The 23,776-nt window shown below is 44.7% G+C and overlaps 1 protein-coding gene across 1 annotated transcript; it reads left to right on the top strand.

Moving 5' to 3' along the window:
• The first annotated feature begins 214 nt into the window (after positions 1-214).
• Positions 215-21,726, top strand: nachra9 (nicotinic acetylcholine receptor alpha 9-I subunit). Its single transcript, NM_001124439.1, is given in 9 exon segments — positions 215-478; positions 1,495-1,640; positions 4,614-4,768; positions 9,542-9,722; positions 11,939-12,155; positions 16,140-16,274; positions 18,196-18,311; positions 19,449-20,000; positions 21,445-21,726. Coding segments are annotated over 9 exon segments (1,719 nt in total). The 5' UTR covers positions 215-432; the 3' UTR covers positions 21,616-21,726.
• The last annotated feature ends 2,050 nt before the right edge of the window (positions 21,727-23,776 follow it).

Here is a 23,776-nt window from a genome sequence, read left to right on the forward strand (position 1 = left end):
GTGTGTGTGTGTGTGTGTGTGTGTGTGTGTGAGATATCCTGGTTCAGTGACACAACGGAACACAAAAATAACGACCAGCGTAGCGTCAAGACTCTAGAACACAATGTCTACATTCTAGTGTTCTATCCAGAGTGTTCTATCTAGAGTGTTCTATCTAGAGTGTTCTATCCAGAGTGTTCTATCTAGAGTGTTCTATCCAGAGTGTTCTATCCAGAGTGTTCTATCCAGAGTGTTCTATCTAGAGTGTTCTGTGCAGAGTGTTCTATCTAGAGTGTTCTGTGCAGAGTGTTCTATCTAGAGTGTTCTGTGCAGAGTGTTCTGTGGCTGGGCTGTGGATCACAATGGGACTCCATAGAAGAGGATTCTAACTAGGCCGTCTCTGTTATTTGCGAGTTGAATAATTCATCCGTTGGTTGGAGGCAGCAGGGCAACATGAAGACGGTGGTGCTACTGACGTGGATCAGCTGCTGGATCGATGGTGAGAGAACCTCTACCATGTTGTTGATTAGGATTATAGATAAATGGTGAGAGAACCTCTGTCATGTTGTTAATTAGGATAATAGATAAATGGTGAGAGAACCTCTATCATGTTGTTAATTAGGATAATAGATAAATGGTGAGAGAACCTCTGTCATGTTGTTAATTAGGATTATAGATAAATGGTGAGAGAACCTCTATCATGTTGTTAATTAGGATAATAGATAAATGGTGAGAGAACCTCTGTCATGTTGTTAATTAGGATTATAGATAAATGGTGAGATAACCTCTACCATGTTGTTAATTAGTATTATAGATAAATGGTGAGAGAACCTCTACCATGTTGTTAATTAGTGTTATAGATAAATGGTGAACCTCTACCATGTTGTTAATTAGTATTATAGATAAATGGTGAGAGAACCTCTGTCATGTTGTTAATTAGTATTATAGATAAATGGTGAGAGAACCTCTGTCATGTTGTTAATTAGTATTATAGATAAATGGTGAGAGAACCTCTACCATGTTGTTAATTAGTGTTATAGATAAATGGTGAGAGAACCTCTATCATGTTGTTAATGAGTATTATAGATAAATGGTGAGAGAACCTCTATCATGTTGTTAATTATTATTATAGATAAATGGTGAGAGAACCTCTATCATGTTGTTAATTAGTATTATAGATAAATGGTGAGAGAACCTCTATCATGTTGTTAATTAGTATTATAGATAAATGGTGAGAGAACCTCTACCATGTTGTTAATTAGTATTATAGATAAATGGTGAGAGAACCTCTGTCATGTTGTTAATTAGTGTTATAGATAAATGGTGAGAGAACCTCTATCATGTTAAATAGTATTATAGATCAATAATTCCTCCCTCTCTCCCCACCACCCCTCCCCCCCTCTCCCCCCTCCCTCTCCCCCATCCCATCCCCCCTCTCCCATCCCCCCTCCCTCTCCCCCATCCCATCCCCCCCCCTCCCCCCCCCCCCCCTCCCTCCCCTCCCCCTCCCTCCAGTATGTACCAGTGCCCAGGGTCGTTATGCCCAGAAATTGCTTAATGACCTGATGGAAAATTACTCCAGTGCTCTGAGACCAGTAGAAGACACGGACAAGACCCTGAACGTCACACTACAGATCACCCTGTCTCAGATCAAAGATATGGTGAGGACTCACTATAGACCATCACCCTGTCTCACCATAGACCATCACCCTGTCTCAGATCAAAGATATGGTGAGGACTCACTATAGACCATCACCCTGTCTCAGATCAAAGATATGGTGAGGACTCACTATAGACCATCACCCTGTCTCAGATCAAAGATATGGTGAGGACTCACTATAGACCATCACCCTGTCTAACTATAGACCATCACCCTGTCTCACTATAGACATCACCCTGTCTCACTATAGACCATCACCCTGTCTCACTATAGACCATGACCCTGTCTCACTATAGACCATCACTCTGTCTCATTATAGACCATCACCCTGTCTCACTATAGACCCTCACCCTGTCTCACTGTAGACCATCACCCTGTCTCAGATCAAAGACATGGTGAGGACTCACTAGAATGCAGGGCTCTCCAACCCTGTTCCTGGTGTACTGCAGGACTCTCTCTCCAACCCTGTTCCTGGGTTACTGCAGGACTCTCTCTCCAACCCTGTTCCTGGTGTACTGCAGGACTCTCTCTCCAACCCTGTTCCTGGTGTACTGCAGGACTCTCTCTCCAACCCTGTTCCTGGGTTACTGCAGGGCTCTCTCTCCAACCCTGTTCCTGGGTTACTGTAGGACTCTCTCTCCAACCCTGTTCCTGGTGTACTGCAGGACTCTCTCTCCAACCCTGTTCCTGGTGTACTGCAGGACTCTCTCTCCAACCCTGTTCCTGGGTTACTGCAGGACTCTCTCTCCAACCCTGTTCCTGGTGTACTGCAGGACTCTCTCTCCAACCCTGTTCCTGGTGTACTGCAGGACTCTCTCTCCAACCCTGTTCCTGGGTTACTGCAGGGCTCTCTCTCCAACCCTGTTCCTGGGTTACTGTAGGACTCTCTCTCCAACCCTGTTCCTGGTGTACTGCAGGACTCTCTCTCCAACCCTGTTCCTGGGTTACTGCAGGACTCTCTCTCCAACCCTGTTCCTGGGTTACTGCAGGACTCTCTCTCCAACCCTGTTCCTGGGTTACTGCAGGACTCTCTCTCCAACCCTGTTCCTGGTGTACTGCAGGACTCTCTCTCCAACCCTGTTCCTGGTGTACTGCAGGACTCTCTCTCCAACCCTGTTCCTGGGTTACTGCAGGGCTCTCTCTCCAACCCTGTTCCTGGGTTACTGTAGGACTCTCTCTCCAACCCTGTTCCTGGTGTACTGCAGGACTCTCTCTCCAACCCTGTTCCTGGGTTACTGCAGGACTCTCTCTCCAACCCTGTTCCTGGGTTACTGTAGGACTCTCTCTCCAACCCTGTTCCTGGTTTACTGCAGGACTCTCTCTCCAACCCTGTTCCTGGTTTACTGCAGGACTCTCTCTCCAACCCTGTTACTGGGTTACTGCAGGACTCTCTCTCCAACCCTGTTCCTGGGTTACTGCAGGACTCTCTCTCCAACCCTGTTCCTGGGTTACTGCAGGACTCTCTCTCCAACCCTGTTCCTGGGTTACTGCAGGACTCTCCAATCCTGTTCCTGGTTTACTGCAGAACTCTCTCTCCAACCCTGTTCCTGGGTTACTGTAGGACTCTCTCTCCAACCCTGTTCCTGGTTTACTGCAGGACTCGCTCTCCAACCCTGTTCCTGGGTTACTGCAGGACTCTCCAACCCCGTTCCTGGGTTACTGCAGGACTCTCTCTCCAACCCTGTTCCTGGGTTACTGCAGGACTCTCTCTCCAACCCTGTTCCTGGTGTACTGCAGGACTCTCCAACCCTGTTCCTGGGTTACTGCAGGACTCTCTCTCCAACCCTGTTCCTGGGTTACTGCAGGACTCTCTCTCCAACCCTGTTCCTGGGTTACTGCAGGACTCTCTCTCCAACCCTGTTCCTGGGTTACTGCAGGACCCTCCAACCCTGTTCCTGGGTTACTGCAGGACTCTCTCTCCAACCCTGTTCCTGGGTTACTGCAGGACTCTCTCTCCAACCCTGTTCCTGGGTTACTGCAGGACTCTCCAACTCTGTTCCTGGTTTACTGCAGGACTCTCCAACACTGTTCATTGGTTACTGCAGGACTCTCTCTCCAACCCTGTTCCTTGGTTACTGCAGGACTCTCCAACCCTGTTCCTTGGTTACTGCAGGACTCTCCAACTCTGTTCCTGGTTTACTGCAGGACTCTCCAACACTGTTCATTGGTTACTGCAGGACTCTCTCTCCAACCCTGTTCCTGGTGTACTGCAGGACTCTCTCTCCAACCCTGTTCCTGGTGTACTGCAGGACTCTCTCTCCAACCCTGTTCCTTGGTTACTGCAGGACTCTCCAACTCTGTTCCGGGGTTACTGCAGGACTCTCTCTCCAACCCTGTTCCTGGGTTACTGCAGGACTCTCTCTCCAACCCTGTTCCTGGTTTACTGCAGGACTCTCCAACACTGTTCATTGGTTACTGCAGGACTCTCTCTCCAACCCTGTTCCTGGTGTACTGCAGGACTCTCCAACCCTGTTCCTGGGTTACTGCAGGACTCTCCAACTCTGTTCCTGGTTTACTGCAGGACTCTCCAACACTGTTCATTGGTTACTGCAGGACTCTCTCTCCAACCCTGCTCCTGGGTTACTGCAGGACTCTCTCTCCAACCCTGTTCCTGGGTTACTGCAGGACTCTCTCTCCAACCCTGTTCCTGGGTTACTGCAGGACTCTCTCTCCAACCCTGTTCCTGGGTTACTGCAGGACTCTCTCTCCAACCCTGTTCCTGGGTTACTGCAGGACTCTCTCTCCAACCCTGTTCCTGGGTTACTGCAGGACTCTCTCTCCAACCCTGTTCCTGGGTTACTGCATCTATGTAATTTGTGCAATGTATTTTTAATGTCTCTAGGGGGCAGCAGTGGATCGTAATGTAGATATAACAATGTCAGTCAAATAAACAGGATGTCAAGGTTCATCTGTCCTGACGTCTTACGTGTGCGTGTGCGCGCGCGTGTGTGTGTGTGTGTGTGTGTGTGTCCAGGACGAGAGGAACCAGGTGTTGACTACCTACCTGTGGATCCGTCAGACGTGGTTCGATGCGTACCTGAAGTGGGATAAAGAGGAATACGATGGACTGGAGGTTATCCGCATCCCCAGTAACCTGGTCTGGAGACCTGACATAGTGCTCTATAACAAGTCAGTCTGGATCTCTGTCTCTCTAAGGAGACCTGACATAGTGCTTCATAACAAGTCATTCTGGATCTCTGTCTCTCTGTGGAGACCTGACATAGTGCTCTATAACAAGTCAGTCTGGATCTCTGTCTCTCTGTGGAGACCTGACATAGTGCTCTATAACAAGTCAGTCTGGATCTCTCTGTGGAGACCTGACATAGTGCTCTATAACAAGTCAGTCTGGATCTCTCTGTCTCTCTGTGGAGACCTGACATAGTGCTCTATAACAAGTCAGTCTGGATCTCTGTCTCTCTGTGGAGACCTGACATAGTGCTTCATAACAACTCAGTCTGGATGTCTCTGCGGAGACCTGACATAGTGCTTTATAACAAGTCAGTCTGGGTTTCTCTGTGGAGACCTGACATAGTGCTCTATAACAAGTCAGTCTGGATCTCTCTGTGGAGACCTGACATAGTGCTCTATAACAAGTCAGTCTGGATCTCTGTCTCTCTGTGGAGACCTGACATAGTGCTCTATAACAAGTCAGTCTGGGTCTCTGTCTCTCTGTGGAGACCTGACATAGTGCTCTATAACAAGTCAGTCTGGATCTCTGTCTCTCTGTGGAGACCTGACATAGTGCTCTATAACAAGTCAGTCTGGATCTCTCTCTGTGGAGACCTGACATAGTGCTCTATAACAAGTCAGTCTGGATCTCTCTGTGGAGACCTGACATAGTGCTCTATAACAAGTCAGTCTGGATCTCTCTGTGGAGACCTGACATAGTGCTCTATAACAAGTCAGTCTCTGTCTCTCTGTGGAGACCTGACATAGTGCTTTATAACAAGTCAGTCTGGGTCTGTCTCTCTGTGGAGACCTGACATAGTGCTTTATAACGAGTCAGTCTGGATCACTGTCTCTCTGTCTCTGTGGAGACCTGACATAGTGCTTTATAACGAGTCAGTCTGGATCTCTCTCATTCTGTGGAGACCTGACATAGTGCTTTATAACAAGTCAGTCTATATACCTCTCTATATACCTCTCTATATACCTCTCTGTATCTCTATATACCTCTCTATATACCTCTCTGTGTCTCTATATACCTCTCTGTGTCTCTACATACCTCTCTATGTCTCTATATACCTCTCTATATACCTCTCTGTGTCTCTATATACCTCTCTATATACCTCTCTGTGTCTCTATATACCTCTCTGTATCTCTATATACCTCTCTATATACCTCTCTATATACCTCTCTATATACCTCTCTGTGTCTATATATACCTCTCTGTGTCTCTATATACCTCTCTATATACCTCTCTATATACCTCTCTGTGTCTCTATATACCTCTCTGTGTCTCTATATACCTCTCTGTGTCTCTATATACCTCTCTATATACCTCTCTGTGTCTCTATATACCTCTCTATATACCTCTCTGTGTCTCTATATACCTCTCTGTGTCTCTATATACCTCTCTGTGTCTCTATATACCTCTCTATATACCTCTCTGTGTCTCTATATACCTCTCTATATACCTCTCTATATACCTCTCTGTGTCTCTATATACCTCTCTGTGTCTCTATATACCTCTCTGTGTCTCTATATACCTCTCTATATACCTCTCTGTGTCTCTATATACCTCTCTATATACCTCTCTGTGTCTCTATATACCTCTCTGTGTCTCTATATACCTCTCTATATACCTCTCTGTGTCTCTATATAGCTCTCTGTGTCTCTATATACCTCTCTGTGTCTCTATATACCTCTCTATATACCTCTCTGTGTCTCTATATACCTCTCTATGTCTCTATATACCTCTCTATATACCTCTCTGTGTCTCTACATACCTCTCTATATACCTCTCTGTGTCTCTATATACCTCTCTATATACCGCTCTGTGTCTCTATATACCTCTCTATATACCTCTCTATATACCTCTCTATATACCTCTCTATATACCTCTCTGTGTCTATATATACCTCTCTGTGTCTCTATATACCTCTCTATATACCTCTCTATATACCTCTCTGTGTCTCTATATAGCTCTCTGTGTCTCTATATACCTCTCTGTGTCTCTATATACCTCTCTGTGTCTCTATATACCTCTCTATATACCTCTCTATATACCTCTCTATATACCTCTCTGTGTCTATATATACCTCTCTGTGTCTCTATATACCTCTCTATATACCTCTCTATATACCTCTCTGTGTCTCTATATACCTCTCTGTGTCTCTATATACCTCTCTGTGTCTCTATATACCTCTCTATATACCTCTCTGTGTCTCTATATACCTCTCTATATACCTCTCTGTGTCTCTATATACCTCTCTGTGTCTCTATATACCTCTCTGTGTCTCTATATACCTCTCTATATACCTCTCTGTGTCTCTATATACCTCTCTATATACCTCTCTATATACCTCTCTGTGTCTCTATATACCTCTCTGTGTCTCTATATACCTCTCTGTGTCTCTATATACCTCTCTATATACCTCTCTGTGTCTCTATATACCTCTCTATATACCTCTCTGTGTCTCTATATACCTCTCTATGTCTCTATATACCTCTCTATATACCTCTCTGTGTCTCTATATACCTCTCTATATACCTCTCTGTGTCTCTATATACCTCTCTATATACCTCTCTGTGTCTCTATATACCTCTCTATATACCTCTCTGTGTCTCTATATACCTCTCTATATACCTCTCTGTGTCTCTATATACCTCTCTATATACCTCTCTGTGTCTCTATATACCTCTCTGTGTCTCTATATACCTCTCTATATACCTCTCTATATACCTCTCTATATACCTCTCTGTGTCTCTATATACCTCTCTATATACCTCTCTATATACCTCTCTGTGTCTCTATATACCTCTCTGTGTCTCTATATACCTCTCTATATACCTCTCTATATACCTCTCTATACACCTCTCTGTGTCTCTATATACCTCTCTGTGTCTCTATATACCTCTCTGTATCTCTATATACCTCTCTGTGTCTCTATATACCTCTCTATATACCTCTCTTTGTCTCTATATACCTCTCTGTGTCTCTATATACCTCTCTATATACCTCTCTGTGTCTCTATATACCTCTCTATATACCTCTCTGTGTCTCTATATACCTCTCTATATACCTCTCTGTGTCTCTATATACCTCTCTATATACCTCTCTGTGTCTCTATATACCTCTCTATATACCTCTCTGTGTCTCTATATACCTCTCTGTATCTCTATATACCTCTCTATATACCTCTCTATATACCTCTCTATATATCTCTCTGTGTCTCTATATACCTCTCTATATACCTCTCTGTGTCTCTATATACCTCTCTATATACCTCTCTGTCTCTATATACCTCTCTATATACCTCTCTGTGTCTCTATATACCTCTCTATATACCTCTCTGTCTCTATATACCTCTCTATATACCTCTCTGTGTCTCTATATACCTCTCTATATACCTCTCTATATATCTCTCTGTGTCTCTATATACCTCTCTATATACCTCTCTGTGTCTCTATATACCTCTCTATATACCTCTCTATATACCTCTCTATATACCTCTCTGTGTCTCTATATACCTCTCTATATACCTCTCTGTGTCTCTATATACCTCTCTATATACCTCTCTGTCTCTATATACCTCTCTATATACCTCTCTGTGTCTCTATATACCTCTCTATATACCTCTCTGTGTCTCTATATACCTCTCTGTGTCTCTATATACCTCTCTATATACCTCTCTATATACCTCTCTGTGTCTCTATATACCTCTCTATATACCTCTCCGTGTCTCTATATACCTCTCTATATACCTCTCTGTATACCTCTCTGTGTCTCTATATACCTCTCTATATACCTCTCTGTCTCTATATACCTCTCTGTCTCTATATACCTCTCTATATACCTCTCTATATACCTCTCTATATACTTCTCTATATACCTCTCTATGTCCCTATATACCTCTCTATATACCTCTCTGTGTCTCTATATACCTCTCTATGTCTCTATATACCTCTCTTTGTCTCTATATACCTCTCTGTATACCTCTCTATATACCTCTCTGTGTCTCCATATACCTATCTATGTCTCTATATACCTCTCTGTGTCTCTATATACCTCTCTATATACCTCTCTATATACCTCTCTGTGTCTATATATACCTCTCTGTGTCTCTATATACCTCTCTATATACCTCTCTATATACCTCTCTGTGTCTCTATATAGCTCTCTGTGTCTCTATATACCTCTCTGTGTCTCTATATACCTCTCTATATACCTCTCTGTGTCTCTATATACCTCTCTGTGTCTCTATATACCTCTCTATATACCTCTCTGTATCTCTATATACCTCTCTGTGTCTCTATATACCTCTCTGTGTCTCTATATACCTCTCTATATACCTCTCTGTGTCTCTATATACCTCTCTATATACCTCTCTATGTGTATATTTATACTGGGTGTGTCTCTATGTGTCTCTGTTTCTGTGTTTGTCTGTGTGTCTCTGAGTGTGTCTCTGTGTGTCTATGTCTCTGTGTGTCTCTGTTTGTCTGTGTGTGTCCGTTTGTCTCTGTGTGTGTCTCTGTGTGTCTGTGGGTGTCTCTTTGTCTCTGTGTGTATCTGTGTCTCTGTGTGTCTCTGTGTGTCTCTCTGTGTCTCTCTGTGTCTGTGTATCTCTGTGTTTCCGTTTGTCTCTGTGTGTGTCTGTGTGTCTCCGTGCGTCTGTATGTCTCTGTGTCTGTGTGTCTCTGTGTGTGTGTGTCTCTGTGTGTCTCTGTCTCTGTGTGTAGGGCTGATGAGGAAGCATCTGGTCCAGCAGACACCAACGTGGTGTTACGTTACAATGGAGAGATAACCTGGGACATGCCGGCCATCACCAAGAGCTCCTGTGTTGTGGACGTCTCCTACTTTCCCTTCGACTGGCAGTGGTGTAACCTCACGTTTGGGTCCTGGACATACAACGGCAACCAGGTCTGTCTGTCTGTCTACACACACACACACATAAAGAGGCATTTACAGTTGAAGTCGGAAGTTTACATACACCTTAGCCAAATACATTTAAACTCAGTTTTTCACAATCACCACTTTATTTTATATATATATATATATACAGTGCCTTGCGAAAGAATTTGGCCCCCTTGAACCTTGCGACCTTTTGCCACATTTCAGGCATCAAACATAAAGATATAAAACTGTATTTTTTTGTGAAGAATCAACAACAAGTGGGACACAATCATGAAGTGGAACGACATTTATTGGATATTTCAAACTTTTTTAACAAATCAAAAACTGAAACATTGGGAGTGCAAAATTATTCAGCCCCTTTACTTTCAGTGCAGCAAACTCTCTCCAGAAGTTCAGTGAGGATCTCTGAATGATCCAATGTTGACCTAAATTACTAATGATGATAAATCCAATCCACCTGTGTGTAATCAAGTCTCCGTATAAATGCACCTGCACTGTGATAGTCTCAGAGGTCCGTTAAAAGCGCAGAGAGCATCATGAAGAACAAGGAACACACCAGGCAAGTCCGAGATACTGTTGTGAAGAAGTTTAAAGCCGGATTTGGATACAAAAAGATTTCCCAAGCTTTAAACATCCCAAGGAGCACTGTGCAAGCGATAATATTGAAATGGAAGGAGTATCAGACCCCTGCAAATCTACCAAGACCTGGCCGTCCCTCTAAACTTTCAGCTCATACAAGGAGAAGACTGATCAGAGATGCAGCCAAGAGGCCCATGATCACTCTGGATAAACTGCAGAGATCTACAGCTGAGGTGGGAGACTCTGTCCATAGGACAACAATCAGTCGTATATTGCACAAATCTGGCCTTTATGGAAGAGTGGCAAGAAGAAAGCCATTTCTTAAAGATATCCATAAAAAGTGTTGTTTAAAGTTTGCCACAAGCCACCTGGGAGGCACACCAAACATGTGGAAGAAGGTGCTCTGGTCAGATGAAACCAAAATTGAACTTTTTGGCAACAATGCAAAACGTTATGTTTGGCGTAAAAGCAACACAGCTCATCACCCTGAACACACCATCCCCACTGTCAAACATGGTGGTGGCAGCATCATGGTTTGGGCCTGCTTTTCTTCAGCAGGGACAGGGAAGATGGTTAAAATTGATGGGAAGATGGATGGAGCCAAATACAGGACCATTCTGGAAGAAAACCTGATGGAGTCTGCAAAAGACCTGAGACTGGGACGGAGATTTGTCTTCCAACAAGACAATGATCCAAAACATAAAGCAAAATCTACAATGGAATGGTTCAAAAATAAACATATCCAGGTGTTAGAATGGCCAAGTCAAAGTCCAGACCTGAATCTAATCGAGAATCTGTGGAAAGAACTGAAAACTGCTGTTCACAAATGCTCTCCATCCAACCTCACTGAGCTCGAGCTGTTTTGCAAGGAGGAATGGGAAAAAATGTCAGTCTCTCGATGTGCAAAACTGATAGAGACATACCCCAAGCGACTTACAGCTGTAATCGCAGCAAAAGGTGGCGCTACAAAGTATTAACTTAAGGGGGCTGAATAATTTTGCACGCCCAATTTTTCCGTTTTTGATTTGTTAAAAAAGTTTGAAATATCCAATAAATGTTGTTCCACTTCATGATTGTGTCCCACTTGTTGTTGATTCTTCACAAAAAATACAGTTTTATATCTTTATGTTTGAAGCCAGAAATGTGGCAAAAGGTCGCAAAGTTCAAGGGGGCCGAATACTTTCGCAAGGCACTGTATATATATATATATATATATATATATATATATATATATATATATACATAAAATAAAGTGGTGATTGTGAAAAACTGAGTTTTTATATATATAACATATATATGTTTGGTATAATACACACGTTGCTAAATTTCTTAAAAACTGAATCATTTCAGCCAGAAGAGACATTGGCAACACAGGAAGGGACATTGGCAACACAGGAACAGACATTGGCAACACAGGAAGGGACATTATGTGTGTGTGTGTATACTGTGTGTGTATGATTGTGTGTGTGTGTATACTGTAAGTGTGTATACTGTGTCTCCAGGTGGACGTTACCACGGGGATGGACAGTCTGTATACTGTAAGTGTGTATACTGTGTCTCCAGGTGGACGTTGCCACGGGGATGGACAGTCTGTATACTGTAAGTGTGTATACTGTGTGTGTGTGTGTATACTGTGTCTCCAGGTGGACATTGCCATGGGGATGGACAGTGGGGACCTGTCGGACTTTGTGGAGAACGTGGAGTGGGAGTGTCACGGAATGCCGGCGGTCCGCAACGTCATCATGTACGGCTGCTGCTCAGACCCGTATCCTGACATCACCTACACCCTCCACCTGAAGAGACGGTCTCTCTTCTACATCTTCAACCTGCTGCTGCCCTGCTTCCTCATCTCCTTCCTAGGTACTGGTATCACCAGCATCATCATTATTAATATTCCTAGGTACTGGTTTCACCAGCATCATCATTATTAATATTCCTAGGTACTGGTTTCACCAGCATCATCATTATTAATATTCCTAGGTACTGGTTTCACCAGCATCATCATTATTAATATTCCTAGGTACTGGTATCACCAGCATCATCATTATTAATATTCCCAGGTACTGGTTTCACCAGCATCATCATTATTAATATTCCTAGGTACTGGTATCACCAGCATCATCATTATTAATATTCCCAGGTACTGGTTTCACCAGCATCATCATTATTAATATTCCTAGGTACTGGTTTCACCAGCATCATCATTATTAATATTCCTAGGTACTGGTTTCACCAGCAGCATCATTATTAATATTCCTAGGTACTGGTATCACCAGCATCATCATTATTAATATTCCTAGGTACTGGTATCACTAGCATCATCATTATTAATATTCCTAGGTACTGGTATCACCAGCATCATCATTATTAATATTCCTAGGTACTGGTTTCACCAGCATCATCATTATTAATATTCCTAGGTACTGGTATCACCAGCATCATCATTATTAATATTCCTAGGTACTGGTATCACCAGCATCATCATTATTAATATTCCTAGGTACTGGTTTCACCAGCATCATCATTATTAATATTCCTAGGTACTGGTTTCACCAGCATCATCATTATTAATATTCCTAGGTACTGGTTTCACCAGCATCATCATTATTAATATTCCTAGGTACTGGTTTCACCAGCATCATCATTATTAATATTCCTAGGTACTGGTATCACCAGCATCATCATTATTAATATTCCTAGGTACTGGTTTCACCAGCATCATCATTATTAATATTCCTAGGTACTGGTATCACCAGCATCATCATTATTAACATTATTATTGTTGTTATTAATATTCCTAGGTACTGGTTTCACCAGCATCATCATTATTAATATTCCTAGGTACTGGTATCACCAGCATCATCATTATTAACATTATTATTGTTGATATTAATATTCCTAGGTACTGGTATCACCAGCATCATCATTATTAACATTATTATTGTTGTTATTAATATTCCTAGGTACTGGTATCACCAGCATCATCATTATTAATATTCCTAGGTACTGGTATCACCAGCACCATCATTATTAACATTATTATTGTTGTTATTAATATTCCTAGGTACTGGTATCACCAGCATCATCATTATTAACATTATTATTGTTGTTAATAATATTCCTAGGTACTGGTATCACCAGCATCATCATTATTAACATTATTATTGTTGTTATTAATATTCCTAGGTACTGGTATCACCAGCATCATCATTATTAACATTATTATTATTGTTGTTATTAATATTCCTAGGTACTGGTATCACCACCATCATCATTATTAATATTATTATTATTGTTGTTATTAATATTCCTAGGTACTGGTATCACCAGCATCATCATTATTAACATTATTATTGTTGTTAATAATATTCCTAGGTACTGATATCACCAGCATCATCATTATTAACATTATTATTATTGTTGTTATTAATATTCCTAGGTACTGGTATCACCAGCATCATCATTATTAATATTATTATTGTTGTTATTAATATTATTGTTGTTATTAATATTCCCAGGTACTGGTATCACCAGCATCATCAGTATTAACATTCCTAGGTACTGGTATCACCAGCATCATCATTATTAATATTATTATTGTTGTTATTAATATTATTGTTGTTATTATTATTATTATTATTATTATTATTATTATTGTTGTTATTATTATCACTATTATTATTATTGTTATTGTTATTGTTATTATTTTTATTATTATTATTGTTGTTATTATTATTATTACTGTTATTGTTATTGTTGTTGTTATTATTATTATTATTATTGTTATTATTGTTGTTGTTATTATTATTATTATTATTACTGTTATTGTTATTGTTGTTATTATTATTATTATTATTATTATTGTTGTTGTTACTATTATTATTATTATTACTGTTATTGTTATTGTTGTTGTTATTATTAATATTATTATTATTATTATTATTGTTATTATTGTTGTTGTTATTATTATTATTGTTACTGTTATTGTTATTGTTGTTGTTATTATTATTATTATTATTATTATTATTGTTGTTGTTATTATTAATATCATTATTATTATTATTATTGTTGTTGTTATTATTAATATTATTATTATTATTATTGTTATTATTGTTATTGATGTTATTATTAATATTATTGTTATTATTGTCATTGTTATTATTATTATTATTGTTGTCATTATTGTTTCTTATTGTTATTATTATTGTTATTATTAGTGTTTGTATTATTAATAGTATTACTAGGAATAGTTATATTGGTATTAGTAGTAGTATAAAGCAGGCTTTGGGACGGTAGACCCCTCTATCCATCTCTATGGTACATTCATGATGCTACAGCAGGCTTTGGGGCGATAGACCCCTCTATCCATCTCTATGGTACATTCATGTTGCTACAGCAGGCTTTGGGGCGGTAGACCCCTCTATCCATCTCTATGGTACATTCATGTTGCTACAGCAGGCTTTGGGGCGGTAGACCCCTCTATCCATCTCTATGGTACATTCATGATGCTAAAGCAGGCTTTGGGGCGGTAGACCCCTCTATCCATCTCTATGGTACATTCATGTTGCTACAGCAGGCTTTGGGGCGGTAGACCCCTCTATCCATCTCTATGGTACATTCATGTTGCTACAGCAGGCTTTGGGGCGATAGACCCCTCTATCCATCTCTATGGTACATTCATGTTGCTACAGCAGGCTTTGGGGCGATAGACCCCCCTATCCATCTCTATGGTACATTCATGTTGCTACAGCAGGCTTTGGGGCGATAGACCCCTCTATCCATCTCTATGGTACATTCATGTTGCTACAGCAGGCTTTGGGGCGATAGACCCCTCTATCCATCTCTATGGTACATTCATGTTGCTACAGCAGGCTTTGGGGCGGTAGACCCCTCTATCCATCTCTATGGTACATTCATGTTGCTACAGCAGGCTTTGGGGCGGTAGACCCCTCTATCCATCTCTATGGTACGTTCATGTTGCTACAGCAGGCTTTGGGGCGGTAGACCCCTCTATCCATCTCTATGGTACATTCATGATTCTACAGCAGGCTTTGGGGCGATAGACCCCTCTATCCATCTCTATGGTACATTCATGTTGCTACAGCAGGCTTTGGGGCGGTAGACCCCTCTATCCATCTCTATGGTACGTTCATGTTGCTACAGCAGGCTTTGGGGCGGTAGACCCCTCTATCCATCTCTATGGTACATTCATGATTCTACAGCAGGCTTTGGGGCGGTAGACCCCTCTATCCATCTCTATGGTACATTCATGTTGCTACAGCAGGCTTTGGGACGGTAGACCCCTCTATCCATCTCTATGGTACATTCATGATGCTACAGCAGGCTTTGGGGCGATAGACCCCTCTATCCATCTCTATGGTACATTCATGATGCTAAAGCAGGCTTTGGGACTATTAGACCCCTCTATCCATCTCTATGGTACATTCATGTTGCTACAGCAGGCTTTGGGGCGGTAGACCCCTCTATCCATCTCTATGGTACATTCATGTTGCTACAGCAGGCTTTGGGGCGGTAGACCCCTCTATCCATCTCTATGGTACATTCATGTTGCTACAGCAGGCTTTGGGGCGATAGACCCCTCTATCCATCTCTATGGTACATTCATGTTGCTACAGCAGGCTTTGGGACTATTAGACCCCTCTATCCATCTCTATGGTACGTTCATGTTGCCGTTGAGAGGAGATGCAGGATTCTGTGGTGACTGTTGTTTGTTCTGTTCTAGCTCATCTGGGTTTGTGGTTGTATTGTATTGTTTATTGTTGTTGTTTACATTGTACCGTTGGTCATATTATTTAATGCTGTTGTTTGTTTGTGTTGTTCTAGCTCCCCTGGGTTTCTACCTGCCCGCTGACTCAGGAGAGAAGGTTTCTCTGGGCGTGACAGTTCTACTGGCCCTCACTGTCTTCCAACTAATGGTGGCAGAGAGCATGCCTCCCTCTGAGAGTGTTCCCTATATAGGTGATAATATGATGCCTCCCTCAGAGAGTGTTCCCTATATAGGTGATAATATGATGCCTCCCTCAGAGAGTGTTCCCTATATAGGTGATAATATGATGCCTCCCTCTGAGAGTGTTCCCTATATAGGTGATAATATGATGCCTCAGAGAGTGTTCCCTATATAGGTGATAACATGATGCCTCCCTCTGAGAGTGTTCCCTATATAGGTGATAATATGATGCCTCAGAGAGTGTTCCCTATATAGGTGATAATATGATGCCTCCCTCAGAGAGTGTTCCCTATATAGGTGATAATATGATGCCTCAGAGAGTGTTCCCTATATAGGTGATAATATGATGCCTCAGAGAGTGTTCCCTATATAGGAGATAACATGATGCCTCCCTCAGAGAGTGTTCCCTATATAGGTGATAATATGATGCCTCCCTCAGAGAGTGTTCCCTATATAGGTGATAACATGATGCCTCCCTCAGAGAGTGTTCCCTATATAGGTGATAATATGATGCCTCCCTCAGAGAGTGTTCCCTATATAGGTGATAATATGATGCCTCCCTCAGAGAGTGTTCCCTATATAGGTGATAATATGATGCCTCCCTCAGAGAGTGTTCCCTATATAGGTGATAATATGATGCCTCCCTCTGAGAGTGTTCCCTATATAGGTGATAATATGATGCCTCAGAGAGTGTTCCCTATATAGGTGATAACATGATGCCTCCCTCTGAGAGTGTTCCCTATATAGGTGATAATATGATGCCTCCCTCAGAGAGTGTTCCCTATATAGGTGATAATATGATGCCTCCCTCAGAGAGTGTTCCCTATATAGGTGATAATATGATGCCTCAGAGAGTGTTCCCTATATAGGTGATAATATGATGCCTCCCTCAGAGAGTGTTCCCTATATAGGTGATAATATGATGCCTCTCTCAGAGAGTGTTCCCTATATAGGTGATAATATGATGCCTCAGAGAGTGTTCCCTATATAGGTGATAATATGATGCCTCCCTCAGAGAGTGTTCCCTATATAGGTGATAATATGATGCCTCCCTCAGAGAGTGTTCCCTATATAGGTGATAATATGATGCCTCCCTCAGAGAGTGTTCCCTATATAGGTGATAATATGATGCCTCCCTCAGAGAGTGTTCCCTATATAGGTGATAACATGATGCCTCCCTCTGAGAGTGTTCCCTATATAGGTGATAATATGATGCCTCCCTCAGAGAGTGTTCCCTATATAGGTGATAATATGATGCCTCCCTCAGAGAGTGTTCCCTATATAGGTGATAATATGATGCCTCCCTCAGAGAGTGTTCCCTATATAGGTGATAATATGATGCCTCCCTCAGAGAGTGTTCCCTATATAGGTGATAATATGATGCCTCCCTCTGAGAGTGTTCCCTATATAGGTGATAATATGATGCCTCCCTCAGAGAGTGTTCCCTATATAGGTGATAATATGATGCCTCCCTCAGAGAGTGTTCCCTATATAGGTGATAATATGATGCCTCAGAGAGTGTTCCCTATATAGGTGATAATATGATGCCTCAGAGAGTGTTTCCTATATAGGTGATAATATGATGCCTCCCTCAGAGAGTGTTCCCTATATAGGTGATAATATGATGCCTCCCTCAGAGAGTGTTCCCTATATAGGTGATAATATGATGCCTCCCTCAGAGAGTGTTCCCTATATAGGTGATAATATGATGCCTCCCTCAGAGAGTGTTCCCTATATAGGTGATAATATGATGCCTCCCTCAGAGAGTGTTCCCTATATAGGTGATAATATGATGCCTCAGAGAGTGTTCCCTATATAGGTGATAATATGATGCCTCTCTCAGAGAGTGTTCCCTATATAGGTGATAATATGATGCCTCCCTCACAGAGTATACTAACTGTGTGTGTGTGTGTGTGTGTGTGTGTGTTCCAGGGAAGTACTACATAGCGACGATGACGATGATCACGGCCTCGACATCTCTGACCATCTTCATCATGAACATCCATTTCTGTGGTGCAGAGGCCAAGCCTGTTCCTCACTGGGCCAAGGTAGGCCAAGCCTGTTCCTCGCTGGGCCAAGGTAGGGCCAAACCTGTTCCTCACTGGGCCAAGGTAGGCCAAGTCTGTTCCTCACTGGGCCAAGGTAGGGTCAAGCCTGTTCCTCACTGGGCCAAGGTAGGGCCAAGCCTGTTCCTCACTGGGCCAAGGTAGGGCCAAGCCTGTTCCTCACTGGGCCAAGGTAGGGTCAAGCCTGTTCCTCACTGGGCCAAGGTAGGGCCAAGCCTGTTCCTCACTGGGCCAAGGTAGGGCCAAGCCTGTTCCTCACTGGGCCAAGGTAGGGCCAAGCCTGTTCCTCACTGGGCCAAGGTGGGCCAAGCCTGTTCCTCACTGGGCCAAGGTAGGCCAAGCCTGTTCCTCACTGGGCCAAGGTAGGCCAAGCCTGTTCCTCACTGGGCCAAGGTAGGGCCAAGCCTGTTCCTCACTGGGCCAAGGTAGGGCCAAGCCTGTTCCTCACTGGGCCAAGGTAGGGCCAAGCCTGTTCCTCACTGGGCCAAGGTAGGCCAAGCCTGTTCCTCACTGGGCCAAGGTAGGGCCAAGCCTGTTCCTCACTGGGCCAAGGTAGGCCAAGCCTGTTCCTCACTGGGCCAAGGTAGGCCAAGCCTGTTCCTCACTGGGCCAAGGTAGGCCAAGCCTGTTCCTCACTGGGCCAAGGTAGGCCAAGCCTGTTCCTCGCTGAGCCAAGGTAGGGCCAAGCCTGTTCCTCACTGGGCCAAGGTAGGCCAAGCCTGTTCCTCACTGGGCCAAGGTAGGGCCAAGCCTGTTCCTCGCTGAGCCAAGGTAGGGCCAAGCCTGTTCCTCACTGGGCCAAGGTAGCACACTGGGCCAAGGTAGGCCAAACCTGTTCCTCACTGGGCCAAGGTAGGCCAAGCCTGTTCCTCGCTGGGCCAAGGTAGGCCAAGCCTGTTCCTCACTGGGCCAAGGTAGGCCAAGCCTGCTCCTCGCTGGGCCAAGGTAGGCCAAGCCTGTTCCTCACTGGGCCAAGGTAGGGCAAAGTCTGGAGCTCTGTGTCACTGTGTGTGTGTGTGTTTACTGTATGTCTCTATCTCTGTGACACTGTGTGTGTGTGTGTGTGTGTGTGTGTGTGTGTGTGTGTGTGTGTGTGTGTGTGTGTGTTCGTGTTCCCAGGTACTCATCATTGACTACATGTCTAAGATCCTGTTTGTATACGAGGTGGGGGAGAACTGCACTACACCAGAGAGTGAGAGGACACCTCTCTACAGTGAGGAACCAATGTCGGGCAACTCCGCCCTGGCACGGAACCATTACCACGACGACCTCTACCATGACGGCGGCTGTTACCAAGACGACTGCCATCGCCTCGGTCCGTACCAGTACGGCAATGGGCACCTCCAAAACCACCACAGCACCCATCAAAATCACCTCGACAACTGTCGCTACGCTAACGGCGGTCACCGCGACGATCATTACAGTAACCGTAGTAACCAGAACCATCACAGCAACCCGAGCCAGACCTCCAAGGGGGAAGGGGGCGAGGAGAAGAGGGAGCCCCTGAGACATTACCACCACATCGGGAGAGAGGAGCTGGACTATCAGGCACCCCCTCCAGGGAACCTCCAGAATGGTGGGCTGAATGAGCCGCTGCCTTACCCCAAGGAGAAGCACCTCAACCCAGCCTCAGCCCCAGCCTGCTCCTGCCCCTGCCCACAACACAAACAGGTGACTAATGCCCACTGCATCACACAGTCAGGATTTATCAAGCTGTGCCTCTTCTCTCTCTCTCTCTGTCTCTCTCTTTCTCTCTCTCTCTCTGTCTCTCTCTCTGTCTCTCTCTCTCTCTCTCTCTCTCTCTCTCACTCTCTCTCTCTGTCTCTCTCTCTCTCTCACTCTCTCTCACTCTCTCTCTCTCTCTCCCTCCCTCCCTCCCTCCCTCCCTCCCTCCCTCCCTCCCTCTCTCTCTCTGTCTCTCTCTCTGTCTCTCTCTGTCTCTCTCTCTCTCTCTCTCTCTCTCTCTGTCTCTCTTTCTGTCTCTCTCTCTGTCTCTCTCTCTCTCTCTCTCTGTCTCTCTCTCTGTCTCTCTCTCTGTCTCTCTCTCTGTCTCTCTCTCTGTCTCTCTCTCTCTGTCTCTCTCTCTCTGTCTCTCTCTCTCTCTCTCTCTCTCTCTCTCTCCTCCCCATCCCTCTCTTCTAGGTGGTGTATAAGATCCAATACATTTCAAACTGTTTCTCATCTCTCCTTCCCCATCCCTCTCTCTCCCTCCCTCTCTCCTTCCTCTCCCTCTCTCTCTCTCCCTCTCTCTCCCTCCCTCTCTCCTTCCTCTCCCTCTCCCTCTCTCCCTACCCCTCTCCTTCCTCTCCCTCTCTCCCTCTCTCTCCCTCCCTCTCTCCTTCCTCTCTCCTTCCTCTCGCTCCCCCTCTCCTTCCTCTCCCTCTCTCTCTCCTTCCTCTCCCTCCCTCTCTCCTTCCTCTCCTGAACCCTCTCTCCTTCCTCTCCCTCCCTCTCTCATTCCTCTCACCCCTCTCTCCTTCCTCTCCCTCCCTCTCTCCTTCCTCTCCCTCCCTCTCTCCTTCCTCTCCTGAACTCTCTCTCCTTCCTCTCCCTCCCTCTCTCCTTCCTCTCCCTCCCTCTCTCCTTCCTCTCCTGAACCCTCTCTCCTTCCTCTCCCTCCCTCTCTCATTCCTCGCCTGAACCCTCTCTCCTTCCTCTCCTGAACCCCCTCCCTCCCTCCCTCCCTCCCTCCCCCTCCTCCCTCCCTCTCCTCCCTCCCTCTCCTCTAGGTGGTGTATAACATTCAGTACATCGCCAACTGTTTCTCATCTCTCCTCCCTCCCTCTCCTCCCTCCCTCTCCTCCCTCCTCCTCCTCCCTCCCTCTCCTCTAGGTGGTGTATAACATTCAGTACATCGCCAACTGTTTCTCATCTCTCCTCCCTCCCCCTCCTCCCTCCCTCTCCTCCCTCCCTCTCTTCTAGGTGGTGTATAACATTCAGTACATCGCCAACTGTTTCTCATCTCTCCTCCCTCCCCCTCCTCCCTCCCTCTCCTCCCTCCTCCTCCTCCCTCCCTCTCTTCTAGGTGGTGTATAACATTCAGTACATCGCCAACTGTTTCTCATCTCTCCTCCCTCCCCCTCCTCCCTCCCTCTCCTCCCTCCCTCTCCTCTAGGTGGTGTATAACATTCAGTACATCGCCAACTGTTTCCGGGAGCAACGGGCTACGTGTGCTAAAGGGGCGGAGTGGAAGAAGGTTGCCAAGGTGATGGATCGGTTCTTCATGTGGATCTTCTTCATCATGGTCTTCCTCATGAGTATCCTCATCATCGGCAAGGCAACTTGACGGAGGGAGGGAGGGAGGAGAGAGATGGATGGATAGATGGAAAGAGGAAGGGAGGGAGAAGAGGAAGAGAAGGAGGGAGGAAGGGAGGAGAGGGATGGATGGATAGAGGGAGAGAAGAAGGGAGGGAGGAGAGGAAGAGAAGGAGGGAGGAAGGGAGGAGAGAGATGGATGGATAGAGGGAGAGAGGAAGGGAGGGAGGAGAGGAAGAGAAGGAGGGAGGAAGGGAGGGAGGAGAGGGAGGGACTAGAGGAAGAGGGGGAGGAGAGGGGGACGGAGGTGAGGAAGAGGGAGGAGAGGAAGAGAGGAAGGTAGGGAGGAGAGGGGGACGGAGGAGAGGAAGAGATGGAGGGACGGAGGAGAGGGGGAAAGAGGCAGGGAAAGAGGTAGAAGAAGGACAGAGAGAGGGAGGGAGGGAGGAGAGGGAGGGAGAGGGGGGAGAGGGAGGAGAGGGGGAGAGGGAGTGTGGCAGACTGAGGATAGAAGGACTAGGGAGGGAGAGGGGGAGGAGCCTCAATTCGTCGGGTCATGGACTCTACAAGGTGTTGAAAGCCTTCCACAGGGATGCTGGCCCATGTCGACTCCAACGCTTCCCACAGATGTGTCAAGTTGGCTGGATGTCCTTTGGGTGGTGGACCATTCTTGATATACTGTTGAGCTTTAAAAACCCAGCAGCGTTGCAGTTCTTGACACTAACCGGTGTCCCTGGCACCTACTACCACCCGGTTCAAAGGCACTTCAATCTTTTGTCTTGCCCATTCACCCTCTGAATGACACACACACACACACAACCCATGTCTCAAGGCTAAAAAATCCTTCTTTAACCCGTCTCCTCCCCCTTCATCTACATGTCTCCTCCCCCTTCATCTACATGTCTCCTCCCCCTTCATCTACACTGATCGATAGGCCGTCATTGTAAATAAGAATTTGTTCTTAAAACTGACTTGCCTTGTGAAATAAAAGGTTAAAGAAAATCAATAAAAAAAAGTATTGGATTTAACATGTGGCGTCAGTAAGGGATCAGAGCTTTCACCTGAATTCACCTGGTCAGTCTGGGTCATGGTGAGAGCAGGTGTTCCTAATGATTCACCTGGTCAGTCTGGGTCATGGAGAGAGCAGGTGTTCCTAATGATTCACCTGGTCAGTCTGGGTCATGGTGAGAGCAGGTGTTCCTAATGATTCACCTGGTCAGTCTGGGTCATGGTGAGAGCAGGTGTTCCTAATGATTCACCTGGTCAGTCTGGGTCATGGAGAGAGCAGGTGTTCCTAATGATTCACCTGGTCAGTCTGGGTCATGGTGAGAGCAGGTGTTCCTAATGATTCACCTGGTCAGTCTGGGTCATGGAGAGAGCAGGTGTTCCTAATGATTCACCTGGTCAGTCTGGGTCATGGTGAGAGCAGGTGTTCCTAATGATTCACCTGGTCAGTCTGGGTCATGGAGAGAGCAGGTGTTCCTAATGATTCACCTGGTCAGTCTGGGTCATGGAGAGAGCAGGTGTTCCTAATGATTCACCTGGTCAGTCTGGGTCATGGTGAGAGCAGGTGTTCCTAATGATTCACCTGGTCAGTCTGGGTCATGGTGAGAGCAGGTGTTCCTAATGATTCACCTGGTCAGTCTGGGTCATGGAGAGAGCAGGTGTTCCTAATGATTCACCTGGTCAGTCTGGGTCATGGTGAGAGCAGGTGTTCCTAATGATTCACCTGGTCAGTCTGGGTCATGGAGAGAGCAGGTGTTCCTAATGATTCACCTGGTCAGTCTGGGTCATGGTGAGAGCAGGTGTTTTGTCCGCTCAGCGTGCACTACCAGGTAAATGGATCACATAGCTATAGGAGAATGAGCAGATATACAAATATACAGTGGGCACAAGGTTATTTCGAGTACAGATCAGAGATGGCTTGATGCAGTATAGTTCAGTTATTTAGAGTACAGATCAGAGATGGCTTGATGCAGTATAGTTCAGTTATTTAGAGTACAGATCAGAGATGGCCTGATGCAGTTTAGTTCAGTTATTTAGAGTACAGATCAGAGATGGCTTGATGCAGTTTAGTTCAGTTATTTAGAGTACGGATCAGAGATGGCCTGATGCAGTTTAGTTCAGTTATTTAGAGTACAGATCAGAGATGGCTTGATGCAGTTTAGTTCAGTTATTTAGAGTACAGATCA

Source organism: Oncorhynchus mykiss, chromosome 10 (assembly GCF_013265735.2).
Source record: "Oncorhynchus mykiss isolate Arlee chromosome 10, USDA_OmykA_1.1, whole genome shotgun sequence".
In the NCBI taxonomy this organism is placed as follows: Eukaryota; Metazoa; Chordata; class Actinopteri; order Salmoniformes; family Salmonidae; genus Oncorhynchus; species Oncorhynchus mykiss.